The sequence below is a fragment of the Canis lupus genome, chromosome 1, assembly GCF_011100685.1.
Source record: "Canis lupus familiaris isolate Mischka breed German Shepherd chromosome 1, alternate assembly UU_Cfam_GSD_1.0, whole genome shotgun sequence".
In the NCBI taxonomy this organism is placed as follows: Eukaryota; Metazoa; Chordata; class Mammalia; order Carnivora; family Canidae; genus Canis; species Canis lupus.
In genome coordinates, this window is record NC_049222.1 from 38,321,959 (window position 1) to 38,341,725 (window position 19,767).

General features: G+C 39.1%; 1 protein-coding gene across 31 annotated transcripts in view; it reads right to left on the reverse strand.

The window, feature by feature from the left end:
- The window catches only part of LOC102154803 (DDB1- and CUL4-associated factor 13-like), a 212,062-nt gene that overhangs the window by 81,101 nt on the left and 111,194 nt on the right, over positions 1-19,767 (reverse strand). For 11 of the 31 annotated variants that reach the window (XM_038526291.1, XM_038526290.1, XM_038526289.1 and 8 more), the window contains 2 exons: positions 16,960-17,004; positions 6,940-8,643 (listed from right to left, as the gene is read on the reverse strand). The exons of 6 other annotated variants lie outside the window; for them this stretch is intronic. In XM_038526291.1, coding sequence (XP_038382219.1) covers positions 7,304-8,224 — 921 coding nt within the window. In that variant the 5' untranslated portion in view covers positions 8,225-8,643; positions 16,960-17,004 and the 3' untranslated portion in view covers positions 6,940-7,303. Of the gene's footprint in view, positions 1-2,032; positions 4,069-5,088; positions 5,150-6,939; positions 8,644-9,975; positions 9,991-16,959; positions 17,005-19,767 lie in introns of those variants that run through there. 14 more of the 31 variants (XR_005353649.1, XR_005353647.1, XR_005353653.1 and 11 more) reach the window with 8 other exon arrangements.

Here is a 19,767-nt window from a genome sequence, read left to right on the forward strand (position 1 = left end):
CATGGTGTTATATCCTTTCTAGAAATAGAATATAAGAAATGAAAGAAAATTAAATGTTTTTAATGAAAAAATAAGGTGTTAATCCAAAATATTTTGTTTTGTATAATGACGTGTATCAGTGAGGGTTTCAGAGAAACAGAACCAATAGGATCTATACATTTATATATAGGGAGAGAGAGACAGAAATTTATTTTAAGGAACTGTCTCACAGAATTGTGGAGGTTAACTAGTCCAAAACCTACAGGGTAGGCCAGCAGGCTGGAGACCTGGGGAAGAGTCGCAGTTCAAATCTGAAGCAGTCTGCTGGCAGCATTTCCTCTTCTTCCAGAGAAGTCAGTCTTTTCCAACTGATTGGATGACTCCCACTCACATTATGGAGGCTAATATACTTTACTCAGAGTCTACTGATTTAAATGTTAATCTCATCTAAAAAAGACTTTCACAGAAACATCTAGAATAATGTTTGGCTGAATATCTGAGTACCATGACCTGGCTACAGGTCATGACACATCACAGTATATAATTTACAAAGTTCTACTACACATGTTATCTCATTTGTTCCTTGTATCAGCCACATAGATAGAAGCTACTACTCCTACCATATTTTGGGCAAGAAACTGAAATTTCAAGAAGGCTAATGACTTCCCATTTCTCATAGCTGGCAAAGGGTAGTTCAACAACTCCGAGCAATCATCCTATCTCCCCAACTGCATGCTCTTTCATCCTAAGTGCACTAGAGAGAGACAGTAAAAGGAAGGGCTTAAATATATCCTTTGTTCCTTATAAATTCTTCACTGGCATTTCTCCAAGCCCAAGACATTTAAGGGTTATATAATTTTTCATGTTCACTTTTAGAGTTAGGTAAAATCGATAATATCTTTTATAAAGACTTACTTCACTTTTATCCCCTGACAAAATGAAGTTAACAAACCAGCAAACCACTGATTAAATAGAGGCAGAAAGAAAATAACATCTAAAAATGAAATTCCTACTTGCTTTCTCCTGCTATTTGTTTCAAAGGCAGTTTTATCAAAGGGGTGGGAGGAAGTCACCGACTCCACAAAAACCTGCCAACACACATAGAAAGGAGGAAAACTTTACAAGGTGATAAACTCTGGGTCTTCCAAACTAATTTATTTAATTAACATTTTTCCTCACCAACCAACAAATAACATAGAACTTATTTTAAAACTTCATCACCTTCTAAATTTTCAAGGTAAAGGGTCAGAAATTTCTTCACTTCATTCATTTTTACTTAATTTTAAATTCATGTTGGAGCTACATAGAAAGAGTCATTTATTTAAGGACTATTAGCATTTGCCTTTCTGGAGAAAGATGGAAGAAATTCCTTTGGTGTTACGTTTTCCCTCCCACTGGCAGGCTGGCTGACCTTGAAGAGAGCAAGCTCAGCTCCTTGGGTCTCTATCTGTAAAATTAGTATAATATTGACTTCACATAAGTGTTGGAGAAAGATGTATTAATGAGCACATAAACAACTGGAGCTCTGGCATCAAAGCACTGCTCCACATGCCCTTACACTATGTACTCTCAAGGCTCCTCAGCAAGGCCTTCCCATGGCTATACCACCATTGCCTTCCATCCCAGGCCCACTTCAGCCTGATTCTTCTTGGCCCATCAAGGTGGTCTTTGCATTCTCTCTTCAACAAAGGCTCCCAGACACAAGAGACACAGGAACTAGCTGTCTTCCTTTCCTTCAATACTGCCTCTTAAGGAGCAATGGCATCTAAGAAACCTCAAAGAGCAATAGCAAAATTGTTTGTATGTAGACAAAGATTTCTGATTCTTGATGTACACAAAATAAAGATCTTTAAAAAAAACCTACACAAGAATCAGTCCTACAGTAAAATATTGGCAGTCAACTGGAAATGAGCATGGAGTGAAATGTTAACAATCACAATGATAACAGTCAGTTACCTTTAAAAAAAAAAAAGATTTATTTATTTATGATAGAGAGAGAGAGAGAGAGAGAGAGAGGCAGAGACACAGGAGGAGGGAGAAGCAGGCTCCATGCCGGGAGCCCGATGTGGGACTCGATCCCAGGACTCCAGGATATCGCCCTGGGCCAAAGGCAGGTGCTAAACCACTGAGCCACCCAGGGATCCCCTCAGTTACCTGTTTTAATGAATGCTTGTTCAAGGCCAAGAATGAACATTGTTATTTAATTTTTATACCAGGTAAGCAATGGAGGTGTGACCATTCCTACTTTACAGATAAAAAATTGATCAGAGCTAAAGAAGTTAAAGAAATTGCTGACAGCTAATAGAGTCAGGGTTTGACGCCATATGAAAGAGGAAGACCCTGTACATTTATTCATCATTTATCGCCTTGTGTACAAAATAAAAGAGCTAATATGAAATCAAAAAGGATAATGGGGACCAATTGTACTGGAAGAGGATGTGAGACATAGGGAACCCAGAGCTCATGTCAAGGCACTAAGTGGGCACGACTGAAGGGAAGGCAGAGAGGGTGCATGCTCTGAGATGTAAAGGCACCTACTCTTCACTCCTGGTACCACCACACTCCCAAAGACTCATAGTTGAGAGTTTTTATTTTTTGCCATATTTTCCATCATCTACAATTCTTAAAATTGTAATTAATAGGCACATCTTTTATGCAAAGCTTTCTTTTGGAAATTGATTGGAAGCAGATAGATGGGCGAGGCAGCAGGGGAAAACACTAAGTAGAAAGGGTGGTAAGTGGGTGGATGGGGGTCACCAGAGAGAAAATGAAATCAGAAATATATTCGTACTTGCTTGGGAAAAAATGACTAAGTAAAATAAGTGTGATTATTTGAGGCAGCCAGTCAGTCTGACCTTTATAAAAAGAGCAGAATGATTCTACTTTTCTCCCACTCCAAGTCATTTTAAAGCAATCCATAAAAGTTGACTTCTACCAGAGAGTAGTGGGATGCTGTAGTAGAGCTGTTATCTATGAAAAGAATGCAGTGGGCCAGCATATGCTGTTATTAAAGTATAAGGGTGGTGAACCCCAAAGGAAATGCAGGCAGTTCCTCTTGCTTGACTCATCACGGATATAGCATGTAGAGAAGCTGGGTGAAAATATCTTAAAGGAAAAATTTGATGGGAACAAAGTGGTAAGCTGCCACATCTTCTTAAACCATCTCCACATTTTATCTCTTGCTGTACTCCCAGGCTGGCAGGAGAGAGATGCCATGGGAGGTAGATGGGGCAGTGGCCCAAAGTCTCTCCTCATCAGTGAGCCAGACTGAGTGAAGAAAAAGGTGGGCAATCTCATTTCCTCACTGAATGAGAAGATTCTCTCCTGAAGCCTAAGAAAAGGCGACCACTTATGAGGAAAAAAGAACAAAAAAATGGAAGCTCATAGGTATTCATCTTAAAAGGTTTTCAAGTCTGATGACAGGATTTTGTGATCTTCGCTGTGTGCAAAGGCTTAAGAGATGCCAATGCTCATTAATGCAGAAAGTCAAGGCTTCCCTAAAGGACCTATATTAGTTTCCTAGGGCTGCTGTAACAAAGCACCACAAACTGAGTGCCTTAAAGCAACAGAAATCTATTGTCTCACAATCCTGGAGGCCAGAAGTCTGAATTGGAGTTGTTGGCAGTGCTGTGGTCTCCCTGAAGCTGAAGGGGAAAATCTTCCCTTGCTTCTTCATAAATTCTAGAAGAAGCCATGGATCCTTAGTATTCCTTGCCTTGTAGCCACATCATTCCAGTGTTTGCCTCTGTCATCACACAGCATTCTCCTCGTGTGTCTAGGACTTCACATATCATTTGCCACTTCTAATGAGGACAATAAACATACTGGATTAGGGGCCACTGTAATGACCTCATCTTAACTTGATTACATCTACAAAGAAATTATCTCCAGTAAAAGTCATAATTCGCAGATATTGCATAAGACTTCGACATATCTTTTTGGGGAACTCCAAATGCTCATGTTCACATATTTCATTCACTCTCCAAGGAGAACACATCTGCATCATGTCTGTTGACTCTTACAGGAGTAGCTCCATATAGCAGGGTGGTGCATAGTGAGAAGTAGGTTGAGGTACTCAGGGTGAAAAGCCTAAACAAAAGTCCAACAAGAGACAGCAAGGGTCAGGTAGGTAAGAAGCAGCAGATGAGACCAAGAAGTGTTATCAATTTCACGTTACTGGATACAAAAAGAAAGAAGAGCAATGTCAAAGCAATGTCAAATTCCCAGTGAAGTTTAATGAGCTAATGTTTGAAAAACAGCAACAGAATTATTATTTCTCTCACATTCAGTGCTAAAGAGTATAGCTTTAATGCAAGTTTTAGAACATATTATATGAAGGTTGAAAATTTTCCAATAAAATAAAGCCATGCATAGACTCCTGAAACCCACTCTAAAAGCTTTAAACTACCTTATATTTCCAAACAGTGGGGCCAGGACAGATAGATTGCATAAATAAAGCGATTAAACTGTAAAATATTTGAAAATCCATTTTTTTCCAAAGATATATATTAACTAAAATTAGCCTACTACAGGTTTTCTCCTTTGAAAAATGAATATGGAATATGAGTGGCTCAGTTATTGTAGACTCTATTTCCACTCCAAATATACATAAAAATACTTAGTAAATATAAGACTTTTGAAATACAAAAATGATCCTAAAGGAAATAAAAAATATATAAATAGTTCACAAATGAAAGAATAAATATAAGAGGTGATGTCCCTGCCTCTGGAAGAAAATAAACCCATCAGATCTCAACATAAATCCTGATAGCAAAAAGCTAGGTTTTTAACACCTATCTAGGAACATGAGACATGGAAATAATGCACTTAAATAAAGCCAGGAACTTAAAATAGCCATGTTTTCCATGCAAAGGGAACTGGAAGTGTCAAAGAAATCTGTAGTGTGTTAAAAATATTGGATAGGGAAAAGTTAAATTTCCCAAGAGAAATTAAAATTGTATATCTAATTAGGTGTGAGATCTAAATGGGTACTATGCCAATTGGCACAGGACACTTAATTTGGGAAATGAGTTTAAAAAAAAAAACAATTCTAGATCAATGGAAAATAGTATCTCTCACAGAAGTAAACAAACAACAAAAAGACAATACCTTGAAAAGAACTCAGATCACACGACTCCCACAAATAAATAATTGTGAAGGTGAGCTAACCCTAAGAAATTATAATACAAAGAAATAGAATACTATGAGAAAGTCAGCAATACAAGAGGATAATTAGCATGCTAATTAAAACCTTAAAATAGCATATAAAAAGATTCCCAAATAAGTATATTTAAGTGATTAAAAAATAAGAATGTGAAATAAAGCACTAATAAAGTTAATGACACTGTTTAAAAACACTGATTAGAAAAGATTTAAACATATTTCTAGAAATTAAGAAATAATTATCACTAAAATAAAGCAAGGAATGGGTAAAGTTGTGCATTACATAGCCAGAGAAGATAGGTGAACTGGGAAATAGTCTGGAAAAAATTACCCAGGACTACAAACAATAGAAAATATAAATACACAGTTAAAACATGAAGAATAAATTGAAAAAGTCTAAAACACTTTCAATAGGAGAGTCAGAAGAATAACAGAGAAAATAGTGGCAATGTAGAAATTTAAAGATAAATAGCAGAGAACTTTCCAGAAGAGATCATCAGTCCACAATGTAAGCAAATATAGTAAAATCCTGAGGATAAAAAAAATAAATTTGCACAAGGCACACCAGAATAAATTTTCATAATACCAAATCAAAGAGAAAATATTGAAACCAAGTTGGAGAAATAGAGATCATCTCTAAAAAAGTGACCATTGGGGTGCCTACGTAGCTCAGTCGGTTAAGCATCTGCCTTCAGCTCAGGTCATGGTCCTGGGGTCCTGGGATGAGCCCCACATTGGATTCCCTGCTCAGTGGGGAGTCTGCTTCTCTCTCTTCCCCTTCCTCTGTCCCCCACTTCCAGCTCATGCTCTCTCTCTCTCTCTCAAATAAATAATAAGATCTTTTAAAATAATTAATTAATTAATTAATTAATTAATTAAAAAGTGACCATTAAAAGGTTTGCAGATTTCATATCAGCAAATATAAAGATCAGGAGACAATGGAAAAAATCTGTCTTATGATTTTATAAAAGGTAACCAATTATTCAAAAATAAGTTGCCAGACAAAAACAAGAGGCAACCAACAACAAAGCACCATTATAAATAGAAGAGATAAACTAAGGTAATCAAAATGAATCCAAATTATTAATCACAAGAAATACAAGTAATAAATGGATTATTTTTAACCATAAAAAAACAGAGATTTTAAGATAGGACTTTTTAAAAAGTTATTTGTTGTTTACACACAATGTACTTAATACCTAAATATACAAAAGTATTACATTTAAAAAACACCAAAAGATAAACAATACTAAAATAACAAAATATACTATTGCTATAGTAATATTAGGGAATAGAGATTTTAGGCAAAATTTATGTTAGAGATAAAGAAATAATTTTAATAGCATAAGGATAGTTCCACATGAAGACAATCCTGAACATACCTCATAACATATAAAGAATATATAAATAAATAAATATAAAGAATAAATAAATATAAAGAACAAAAATTCAAAAAAGCATCCCTAATAAGAGTGAATAAACTATTCTCTCAAACACAATATATGTATGAATTAAACTTCTATAGATGTGAAAACTCGTTAGTGTTTTAAGACAAACATTATCTCCACTGTCATTTACATTTTTCCCATCACAAGTTATTTTTTTTTACAATGCAGAGAAAAGGATGTTTTATCATCTTAAACCATAAGTTATAATTCTTATAAAAGTTATATAAATGCAGACTGATCATCTTTAAACTCTCAAAAAGCCAAATAAAAATAAAGCACAGAAAATTGAATTGAGAAAGTTCTGACATAATTCTTCCACATGTTATGTATCATCAGGAAGAATCACTGCAGTAGTTACCCAAAGTAGCATTAAAGGTAACAAATGAGAGGTTTGGTCTTAAACATAAATTCAAATGTATAGTATATCTACAATAACAGGTCAAAGAGGAAGTATATCTGCAATTTCTAACGGTAATAAACAGTTAGTTTGCAAATACTGTATTCTTGAGTGAAATAAGAAAGCAGATCAGGGTTAAAATGTTGGACAGTCTTAACAACCAGGCCACCTTTCAGGACCATTTCTCACGGTACATAGTGCTCTACCTGTAACTAAACCGTGTGTTATTATTCTAGAACCAGTACTTTATTTGCAGAGTCCGCATATCAATAGGTAACAAATGATTAGACCTCAGGATTGGTAGGGATACCAAGTATTATTTCACAACTGCCACTATGTGTTTCTTCTTCTCTGGGACAATCGACACGGATCCGGGCTTGCTGTGTTTGAGACGATTCACCTCCTTTCGTCGGGGAGCTTCCTTCATGATGCGCTGTCCCTGGATCTGGCTGTAGATGGATTTTGGTAGGTGCCGAGCAATGCGTTTTATGTGAGGATGATGTTGAAATTTCTCCTTCAACTTCTGGTTATAATCTTTGGCTGCTTTTTCTCGTGATGTAAGCACACCCAATTTTTCAGAAGCATTAGCTTTCCATAGATGAATGTTCATTTCATCAGATCCACACATAATATATTTGCTGTCAGAAGTCCATTTCACACAGATAACACGTTGCATTCTCTTTGTGTGATAGACCTCCCTGCTTCTACTTTTGTCCACAGGAAAGATACGAATAGATTTATCAAAACTAGCTGACACAAACTCTTTCCCAGTGGGAGAATAATCCACATCAAGCACCGCAGATACATGATCCATGTGTACCATTACGGGAGTGTCCAGTGCACGCATATCAAAAGTATATAAGTTGTAATCTTCATTTGCTGCAGTAAAAATGAAAGCTTCCATAGGGTTCCAACATATTGTATTTGTCCTCATATCTAAGATGACCTTTTTCAGGGGAGTAGCTTGCCTCATATCATATAGTACTGTATTTCTGTCAGAAGCACAACTTCCCAAGAGAAATGTCTCAATTGGATTAAATTTAACACTACTTATACTGTCGAATCCCCAGGTCATTGAACATATAGGACTTGTTCTTTGCTCATCCCAAATGTCTACTTGCTGTCCACATGTGGCAAAAACAGCTTCTTTCCAGTGATGATCAATTCCTGTATACACTGTCTTTCCTAGTATTGTATGCAATGGTTCCTCCTCTTCTCCATAGCCTGGTCCATCCATTTTCCACTGCTTCACAGTTTTGTCATCACCAACAGTAAAAAAAGAAGTCCCACAAAATCGAGTACATATTCCTCGTACAAAACCTTCATGTGCTTGTATTGTGCGGATACATTTTCGTTTAGTCAAATTCCAAATTCTAACCTCTCCATCACATGCCCCAGAAAGGACAGCAGCCAGGCTCTTTGGATGCTTTGCCAAGCAATTGACTCCATCTCGGTGACCATCCAGGGAAGCAAGAAATGGTTTTGCAAATACCCGTTCCAGTTTGGTAGCATTTAAAGCTCTTACATACTCTATTGGGACCTCAAAAGGATGTAAGGTAGGATCATAGTTTCTTGGAACTCGTTGTAAGTCCAGCTTGGTTTTCGCAGACTAGTTGTCCGGGTTCCGGCTCAGCATCTTCACCTTCATTTTGGCTGCTGGGCGTCCCCACAAGTTATTTTTTTAAACAAGTTTAATAATAAATAGTTAAGCTTCTTACTTTAAACAACTTTTTTAAAAAATAAAAAAATAAAAATAAAAATAAAAATAAAATTAAAAAAACAACTTTTTTTAAAATCTTTTTTTATAGAGTGGCTCTCTGTGTATAAAAAAGTCTCATAAACATTGATGCTGAGAGAAAGTAGGTCACAAAGTCATAGAGAACATCTAATAACTAAGACTAAGCCTAGGGCTCCTAATTGTAAAAATCAATGTTCTTTACATGTTACCAATCGCCTCTCAAGCATCTTGAAGAAATTATTAGAAAAATAAAATCATTTCTATCATCCAGTATTTATGATGTGTGTGCACTGTCTAAAAAGTGCATATGATGATGACTCAGACATACACAGACTATGTGTATTATCTTTTTTTAAAGATTTTTATTTATTTATTCATGAGAGACACAGAGAGAGCTAGAGGCATAGGCAGAGAGAGAAGCAGGCTCCCTGTGGGGAGCCCAATGCAGGACTTGGTCCCAGGACCCTGGGATCATGAACTAAGCCAAAAGCAGACACTCAACCACTAAGCCACCTAGGCATCTGACTATGTGTATTATCTTAAACACAGATTTCCTTGTCTTTCCATTTTTGGGCTTCCTCCATATTTCTCATTGCTTTTTCTTGGTTTCCACTGAGGGCTACCCTTGCCCTGCCCAACATTTATCTCATCTCTAGGATTCCACTCTGCCTTGTTGCTTTCCAGGTCTATATATTTGATTGGGTCATCTCATTCATTACATTTGCTTCAAGTATCAAGTACTGGTCAAGCTGATGACTCTCAAAGCCATAACTCCATTCTAGATCTCTGTTTTAAACCCAAGAGCAGATATCCATCTTATATTGGGCACCTCTATGTACATAAACTTACTGGTTACTCTCTCAACTTCCTCAGCAGAGTATTACTAAAGTAGATTTTGTGACTCTACTTTTTTGGATCTCTAGACATTTATTCTCACCTATAGCTTATCATCTTTCTTTCCCTGATATTGCCTGGTTGAAATTTAAATATCACTAAAGGCACTGACCTCAAAAATGCAACTTTCACCATTAGAGCAAAAGGATGACTTTAGCTACTACTTCACCGAGAACACATAAATTACTACATATAAATTTTCCCTCTTTAACTCTTGTGCTTTCCCAATTTTTCACTATTGCACCCATGTCCTTTCCTTCCCTCTGACTCTTATTTCAGAAGAAGATGAATCTATTTTGCTTACAGAGATATTCTAGTAAGGCAGATGGGGGTTGTCAGCAAGATATTCCTCATAACTTCTAGTTTGCATGCTGAGAATGAAATTGGGAGAAGTGTAATTAATGAGATTAGCCATCTGTACAAGAAGTGTCCCTCAGTAATGAGTGGCTAAAGTGCTTCAGGAACATCCAGGCTCAGTGGCTTCAGCATCCTATCAGAAAATAATTAACCTATCTGGGCTTATAGTTAATCAACTGATCTCAAAGACATGAAATTTCAAGGCAAACAATTTAAATTCAAGTAAACTATTTCTAATGTAGTTTTATTCAATTTATATAACTTTTTAATGTCTCAGCTTTCTCATCTTTGGAATAAGGTTAAGGCTACGTATTTCATGTAACTGTGAAAATTAGGTAAGTTGGGGGAGGAGCAAGATGGCGGAAGAGTAGGGTCCCCAAATCACCTGTCTCCACCAAACTACCTAGAAAACCTTCAAATTATCCTGAAAATCTATGAATTCGGCCTGAGATTTAAAGAGAGACCAGCTGGAATGCTACAGTGAGAAGGGTTCGCGCTTCTATCAAGGTAGGAAGACGGGGAAAAAGAAGTAAAGAAACAAAGGCCTCCAAGGGGAGGGGCCCGCGAGGAGCCGGGCTGAGGCCGGGGCGAGTGTCCCCAGGACAGGAGAGCCCCGTCCCGGAGGAGCAGGAGCTGCACCGACCTTCCCGGGCGGAAAGGGGCTCGCGGGGAGTTGGAGCAGGACCCAGGAGGGAGGGGATGCCCTCGGGATCCCGGGGACACTAACAGCAACTGCGCGCCCAGGAGAGTGCGCCGAGCTCCCTAAGGGCTGCAGCGCGCACGGGGGACCCGGCGGGACCGGAGCAGCTCGGAGGGGCTCGGGCGGCGGCTCCGCGGAGGGGGCTGCGCGGCCCCGGGAGCAGCTCGGAGGGGCTCGGGCAGAGGAAGAGGCTCCGTGCGGAGGGGGCTGCGCGGTTCCAGGAGCAGCTCGGAGGGGTTCGGGCGGCGGCTCCGCGGAGGGGGCTGCGCGGCCCGGGAGCGCGAATCCACCAGCGCAGGCTCCGGAGCACAGGGCGCCGGGACACAGCCCAGGATCCCGCCTCCCCCGGGACAGGCAGAGGCCGGGAGGGCCCAGGACAGCGAGGACGCTCCTGCCCCAGCTGAGCAGATCAGCGGCCCCGCCCCGGAGCCTCCAGGCCCTGCAGACGGAGTTCCTGCCGGAGCTGAATCCAGGTTTCCAGAGCTGCCCCGCCACTGGGGCTGTTCCTCCTGCGGCCTCACGGGGTAAACAACCCCCACCGAGCCCTGCACCAGGCAGGGGCAGAGCAGCTCCCCCAACTGCTAACACCTGAAAATCAGCACAACAGGCCCCTCCCCCAGAACACCAGCTAGACGGACAACTTCCAGGAGAAGCCAAGGGACTTAAAGAACACAGAATCAGAAGATACTCCCCGGTGGTTCTTTTTTTGTTTGTTTGTTTTTGTTTTTGTTTTTATTTTGTTTTGCTTTTTGATTTGTTTCCTTCCCCCACCCCCTTTTTTTCTCCTTTCTTTTTCTTTCTCTTTTTCTTCTTTTTTTTTTTCTTTCGTTTTTTTTTTTTCTTCCCTTTTTTTTTCTCTTTCTCTTTTCTTTCCTTCTTTCTCTCCTCTCTTTTTCTCTTTTTCCCAATACAACTTGCTTTTGGCCACTCTGCACTGAGCAAAATGACTAGAAGGAAAACCTCACCTCAAAAGAAAGAATCAGAAACAGTCCTCTCTCCCACAGAGTTACAAAATCTGGATTACAATTCAATGTCAGAAAGCCAATTCAGAAGCACTATTATACAGCTACTGGTGGCTCTAGAAAAAAGTATAAAGGACTCAAGAGACTTCATGACTGCAGAATTTAGAGCTAATCAGGCAGAAATTAAAAATCAATTGAATGAGATGCAATCCAAACTAGAAGTCCTAACGACGAGGGTTAACGAGGTGGAAGAACGAGTGAGTGACCTAGAAGACAAGTTGATAGCAAAGAGGGAAACTGAGGAAAAAAGAGACAAACAATTAAAAGACCATGAAGATAGATTAAGGGAAATAAACGACAGCCTGAGGAAGAAAAACCTACGTTTAATTGGGGTTCCCGAGGGCGCCGAAAGGGACAGAGGGCCAGAATATGTATTTGAACAAATTCTAGCTGAAAACTTTCCTAATCTGGGAAGGGAAACAGGCATTCAGATCCAGGAAATAGAGAGATCCCCCCCTAAAATCAATAAAAACCGTTCAACACCTCGACATTTAATTGTGAAGCTTGCAAATTCCAAAGATAAGGAGAAGATCCTTAAAGCAGCAAGAGACAAGAAATCCCTGACTTTTATGGGGAGGAGTATTAGGGTAACAGCAGACCTCTCCACAGAGACCTGGCAGGCCAGAAAGGGCTGGCAGGATATATTCAGGGTCCTAAATGAGAAGAACATGCAACCAAGAATACTTTATCCAGCAAGGCTCTCATTCAAAATGGAAGGAGAGATAAAGAGCTTCCAAGACAGGCAGCAACTAAAAGAATATGTGACCTCCAAACCAGCTCTGCAAGAAATTTTAAGGGGGCCTCTTAAAATTCCCCTTTAAGAAGAAGTTCAGTGGAACAGTCCACAAAAACAAAGACTGAATAGATATCATGATGACACTAAACTCATATCTCTCAATAGTAACTCTGAATGTGAACGGGCTTAATGACCCCATCAAAAGGCGCAGGGTTTCAGACTGGATAAAAAAGCAGGACCCATCTATTTGCTGTCTACAAGAGACTCATTTTAGACAGAAGGACACCTACAGCCTGAAAATAAAAGGTTGGAGAACCATTTACCATTCGAATGGTCCTCAAAAGAAAGCAGGGGTAGCCATCCTTATATCAGATAAACTAAAATTTACCCCAAAGACTGTAGTGAGAGATGAAGAGGGACACTATATCATACTTAAAGGATCTATTCAACAAGAGGACTTAACAATCCTCAATATATATGCTCCGAATGTGGGAGCTGCCAAATATATAAATCAATTATTAACCAAAGTGAAGAAATACTTAGATAATAATACACTTATACTTGGTGACTTCAATCTAGCTCTTTCTATACTCGATAGGTCTTCTAAGCAAAACATCTCCAAAGAAACGAGAGCTTTAAATGATACACTGGACCAGATGGATTTCACAGATATCTACAGAACTTTACATCCAAACTCAACTGAATACACATTCTTCTCAAGCGCACATGGAACTTTCTCCAGAATAGACCACATATTGGGTCACAAATCGGGTCTGAACCGATACCAAAAGATTGGGATTGTCCCCTGCATATTCTCGGACCATAATGCCTTGAAATTAGAACTAAATCACAACAAGAAGTTTGGAAGGACCTCAAACACATGGAGGTTAAGGACCATCCTGCTAAAAGATAAAAGGGTCAACCAGGAAATTAAGGAAGAATTAAAAAGATTCATGGAAACTAATGAGAATGAAGATACAACCGTTCAAAATCTTTGGGATGCAGCAAAAGCAGTCCTAAGGGGGAAATACATCGCAATACAAGCATCCATTCAAAAACTGGAAAGAACTCAAATACAAAAGCTAACCTTACACATAAAGGAGCTAGAGAAAAAACAGCAAATAGATCCTACACCCAAGAGAAGAAGGGAATTAATAAAGATTCGAGCAGAACTCAACGAAATCGAGACCAGAAGAACTGTGGAACAGATCAACAGAACCAGGAGTTGGTTCTTTGAAAGAATTAATAAGATAGCTAAACCATTAGCCAGCCTTATTAAAAAGAAGAGAGAGAAGACTCAAATTAATAAAATCATGAATGAGAAAGGAGAGATCACTACCAACACCAAGGAAATACAAACGATTTTAAAAACATATTATGAACAGCTATACGCCAATAAATTAGGCAATCTAGAAGAAATGGACGCATTCCTGGAAAGCCACAAACTACCAAAACTGGAACAGGAAGAAATAGAAAACCTGAACAGGCCAATAACCAGGGAGGAAATTGAAGCAGTCATCAAAAACCTCCCAAGACACAAGAGTCCAGGGCCAGATGGCTTTCCAGGAGAATTTTATCAAACGTTTAAAGAAGAAATCATACCTATTCTCCTAAAGCTGTTTGGAAAGATAGAAAGAGATGGAGTACTTCCAAATTCGTTCTATGAAGCCAGCATCACCTTAATTCCAAAGCCAGACAAAGACCCCGCCAAAAAGGAGAATTACAGACCAATATCCCTGATGAACATGGATGCAAAAATTCTCAACAAGATACTGGCCAATAGGATCCAACAGTACATTAAGAAAATTACTCACCATGACCAAGTAGGATTTATCCCTGGGACACAAGGCTGGTTCAACACCCGTAAAACAATCAATGTGATTCATCATATCAGCAAGAGAAAAACCAAGAACCATATGATCCTCTCATTGGATGCAGAGAAAGCATTTGACAAAATACAGCATCCATTCCTGATTAAAACTCTTCAGAGTGTAGGGATAGAGGGAACATTCCTCGACATCTTAAAAGCCATCTATGAAAAGCCCACAGCAAATATCATTCTTAATGGGGAAGCACTGGGAGCCTTTCCCCTAAGATCAGGAACAAGACAGGGATGTCCACTCTCCCCACTGCTATTCAACATAGTACTGGAAGTCCTAGCCTCAGCAATCAGACAACAAAAAGACATTAAAGGCATTCAAATTGGCAAAGAAGAAGTCAAACTCTCTCTCTTCGCCGATGACATGATACTCTACATAGAAAACCCAAAAGTCTCCACCCCAAGATTGCTAGAACTCATACAGCAATTCGGTAGCGTGGCAGGATACAAAATCAATGCCCAGAAGTCAGTGGCATTTCTATACACTAACAATGAGACTGAAGAAAGAGAAATTAAGGAGTCAATCCCATTTACAATTGCACCCAAAAGCATAAGATACCTAGGAATAAACCTCACCAAAGATGTAAAGGATCTATACCCTCAAAACTATAGAACTCTTCTGAAAGAAATTGAGGAAGACACAAAGAGATGGAAAAATATTCCATGCTCATGGATTGGCAGAATTAATATTGTGAAAATGTCAATGTTACCCAGGGCAATATACACGTTTAATGCAATCCCTATCAAAATACCATGGACTTTCTTCAGAGAGTTAGAACAAATTATTTTAAGATTTGTGTGGAATCAGAAAAGACCCCGAATAGCCAGGGGAATTTTAAAAAAGAAAACCATATCTGGGGGCATCACAATGCCAGATTTCAGGTTGTACTACAAAGCTGTGGTCATCAAGACAGTGTGGTACTGGCACAAAAACAGACACATAGATCAGTGGAACAGAATAGAGAATCCAGAAGTGGACCCTGAACTTTATGGGCAACTAATATTCGATAAAGGAGGAAAGACTATCCATTGGAAGAAAGACAGTCTCTTCAATAAATGGTGCTGGGAAAATTGGACATCCACATGCAGAAGAATGAAACTAGACCACTCTCTTTCACCATACACAAAGATAAACTCAAAATGGATGAAAGATCTAAATGTGAGACAAGATTCCATCAAAATCCTAGAGAAGAACACAGGCAACACCCTTTTTGAACTCGGCCATAGTAACTTCTTGCAAGATACATCCACAAAGGCAAAAGAAACAAAAGCAAAAATGAACTATTGGGACTTCATCAAGATAAGAAGCTTTTGCACAGCAAAGGATACAGTCAACAAAACTCAAAGACAACCTACAGAATGGGAGAAGATATTTGCAAATGACATATCAGATAAAGGGCTAGTTTCCAAGATCTATAAAGAACTTATTAAACTCAACACCAAAGAAACAAACAATCCAATCATGAAATGGGCAAAAGACATGAACAGAAATCTCACAGAGGAAGACATAGACATGGCCAACATGCATATGAGAAAATGCTCTGCATCACTTGCCATCAGGGAAATACAAATCAAAACCACAATGAGATACCACCTCACACCAGTGAGAATGGGGAAAATTAACAAGGCAGGAAACAACAAATGTTGGAGAGGATGCGGAGAAAAGGGAACCCTCCTACACTGTTGGTGGGAATGTGAACTTGTGCAGCCACTCTGGAAAACTGTGTGGAGGTTCCTCAAACAGTTAAAAATATACCTGCCCTACGACCCAGCAATTGCACTGTTGGGGATTTACCCCAAAGATACAAATGCAATGAAACGCCGGGACACCTGCACCCCGATGTTTCTAGCAGCAATGGCCACTATAGCCAAACTGTGGAAGGAGCCTCGGTGTCCAACGAAAGATGAATGGATAAAGAAGATGTGGTTTATGTATACAATGGAATATTACTCAGCTATTAGAAATGACAAATACCCACCATTTGCTTTAACGTGGATGGAACTGGAGGGTATTATGCTGAGTGAAGTAAGTCAGTCGGAGAAGGACAAACATTATATGTTCTCATTCATTTGGGGAATATAAATAATAGTGAAAGGGAAAATAAGGGAAGGGAGAAGAAATGTGTGGGAAATATCAGAAAGGGAGACAGAACGTAAAGACTGCTAACTCTGGGAAACGAACTAGGGGTGGTAGAAGGGGAGGAGGGCGGGGGGTGGGAGTGAATGGGTGACGGGCACTGGGTGTTATTCTGTATGTTAGTAAATTGAACACCAATAAAAAAAAATAATTAAAAAAAAAAAAAAAAAGAAAATTAGGTAAGTTGATTTATACATAGCCTGCATGCACTATCAATTAGAAGTGATGGAGACTGGAATTATAGCTGTAGAAATTTACTAATAATGGTAGTAATTGTTTGCCACTGTTCATTTTAATGTGTAAATAAAAGCAATAAACATGAAACATAGAAAAATGGTGTCAAAGGGCAGTATGACCCTGTACTATAAAGCTGTCCCTTGACCGTTGGTCTAATTTAACTAGTTCTTTTGAAAGGTACATTCCTATGTAGTACTTTGTGCTACCATAGCTCTATAGGCATTAACTATTAATATTACAATTAGCTTTTGTTATTCTGATTCTTTACTCACCAACAAATCCACTGCTTGTAATTTGGCTTCCTAGGTAACTTTCTTCTGTAAGAGAATACGCTGATCAGCCCACAGAAACAGTCCAGTCCTTGTGAAATGTTTACTTTCCATTGTAAAACATTGGTATTCTGGTTTACACAATAATTTCCTGTGAGTTGAATCATTAGAATTCAACTCAGACAGATTTATTATCTGGGTGTATATTGAGTTGTGACATAATAAAATGTATACATAAGCATATATATTTGGTGTTTACCCCTATTTCCTAGCACACAGTTCCTAAAATCTTTGGAATCTCTGAAGAAATAAGTGGGTTTTTTTGTATGCTAATGGGATGACTGGTGGCTAGAAGCTCCCAGATACCCCACCTACAATGGAGAGATGATTGTCAAGGGAACCAACCAAGTAATTATAGGGTTGGAACTTTCAACTCTACTTCTGACATTTATGAAGTAGAGGGGTTGGAGATTGAGTAATTATCAATAGCCAGTGATTTAATCAATCGTGTCTATGTAATGAAACCTCTATAAAAAGTCCTAACCAAAGGGAATTAAAGAACTTCTGGGTTGAACATGTGGAAGTGTTGGGAGGATGGTGCACCTGGAGAGGGCATAGAAGTTCTACCCATTCCCCCAAATCTTGATGTGTGCATTTCTTCCATCTGGCTGTTTCTGAATTGTGTATTTTTATAATAAACTTGTAATCAGGTAGGTAAACTATTTTCCGGAGTTCTGTGAGCAAATTGTCAAACCCAAGGAGGGGATCATGGGAGCCTCTGTGTAGATAGCAAAATGGAGTCTCTCATGTCAAGTGGGAGCCTGAGTCAAGCAATGACACAAGCAGTTAAAAGTATCGCAGCTAGGAGATATCACTGGGAGCAACGTCATCCCACACCCCAGAACTGATAATGAGCAGAACCAGAGGAGGTCTGCAGGGGCCCCAAACCAATCAAATCCCTTTTAAAAAGGGAGGATATGGGCAGCAAACTGTCAGACTCTTCAGACATGACTCCTCTATGTCTGACCACTTAAAAAAGGCAACTGCCACTGAAGGCTCTGCTGGTTTGATTTCTGAACAGAACCAAGATCCTTCACTGCTTAAACATAAGCAGCAGTAACTGCTGAGAGTAGACCCAGACCAGACCGAGGCCTTATCTCAACTGCATACCCACAGACTGATTTCACATTTGGTTCGTTAACTTCCTACACCCTTCTGTTATCTTGTTTGTTTTGTGGTTTGTCTTATGCCCTGCTCTGTGTGCTGTGTAAGAAGCCAAGTTTAATCACATGGTGAAATGTCATGAGTTTGAAATCCTGAACCTGCTTTATAATTGTGATTTAACTTTGCTTTATGATTGAATAAAGCTGACATTGTGGAAATACACAACTCGTGTATGTCCCTTCATAGTGTGCTCATGACAACCTGTTTTATGGCTGTTCAGTTAGAAGCACAAGTGACAACTTGGACTTGAACTGGTATCTGTAGTGGTGTGAGGGAGTAGTCTTGTGGAACTCAGTTCTTAATTTGTGGTATCTGACACTAATACCAGATAGATAATGCCAGAATTGAATTAAATCTTGAGATATCTAGCTGCTGTCAGAGAACTGGTAAGTGTATGGAGAGGATATTATATACATATATTCAAAGTTATGCCTCTAAAGAGTTAATACTCTAAGCATGGCTTAACATAACCTCCATGACGTGATGCCTGAATTATCTGACCAGTTTCAACTCATGCCAAATCTATGTCCTCATCTTAAGTTCTACAAAAGTCCTGCTTGGACTTGTGATACCATCTCCTTCAGTCTCTTCTATGATTCTCTCAGCCCCCAGCCCTCTCCACAGAGACCTGGCAGGCCAGAAAGGGCTGGCAGGATATATTCAGGGTCCTAAATGAGAAGAACATGCAACCAAGAATACTTTATCCAGCAAGGCTCTCATTCAAAATGGAAGGAGAGATAAAGAGCTTCCAAGACAGGCAGCAACTAAAAGAATATGTGACCTCCAAACCAGCTCTGCAAGAGATTTTAAGGGGGACTCTTAAAATTCCCCTTTAAGAAGAAGTTCAGTGGAACAGTCCACAAAAACAAGGACTGAATAGATATCATGATGACACTAAACTCATATCTCTCAATAGTAACTCTGAATGTGAAGGGGCTTAATGACCCCATCAAAAGGCGCAGGGTTTCAGACTGGATAAAAAAGCAGGACCCATCTATTTGCTGTCTACAAGAGACTCATTTTAGACAGAAGGACACCTACAGCCTGAAAATAAAAGGTTGGAGAACCATTTACCATTCGAATGGTCCTCAAAAGAAAGCAGGGGTAGCCATCCTTATATCAGATAAACTAAAATTTACCCCAAAGACTGTAGTGAGAGATGAAGAGGGACACTATATCATACTTAAAGGATCTATTCAACAAGAAGACTTAACAATCCTCAATATATATGCCCCAAATGTGGGAGCTGCCAAATATATAAATCAATTATTAACCAAAGTGAAGAAATACTTAGATAATAATACACTTATACTTGGTGACTTCAATCTAGCTCTTTCTATACTCGATAGGTCTTCTAAGCACAACATCTCCAAAGAAACGAGAGCGTTAAATGATACACTGGACCAGATGGATTTCACAGATATCTACAGAACTTTACATCCAAACTCAACTGAATACACATTCTTCTCAAGCGCACATGGAACTTTCTCCAGAATAGACCACATATTGGGTCACAAATCGGGTCTGAACCGATACCAAAAGATTGGGATTGTCCCCTGCATATTCTCAGACCATAATGCCTTGAAA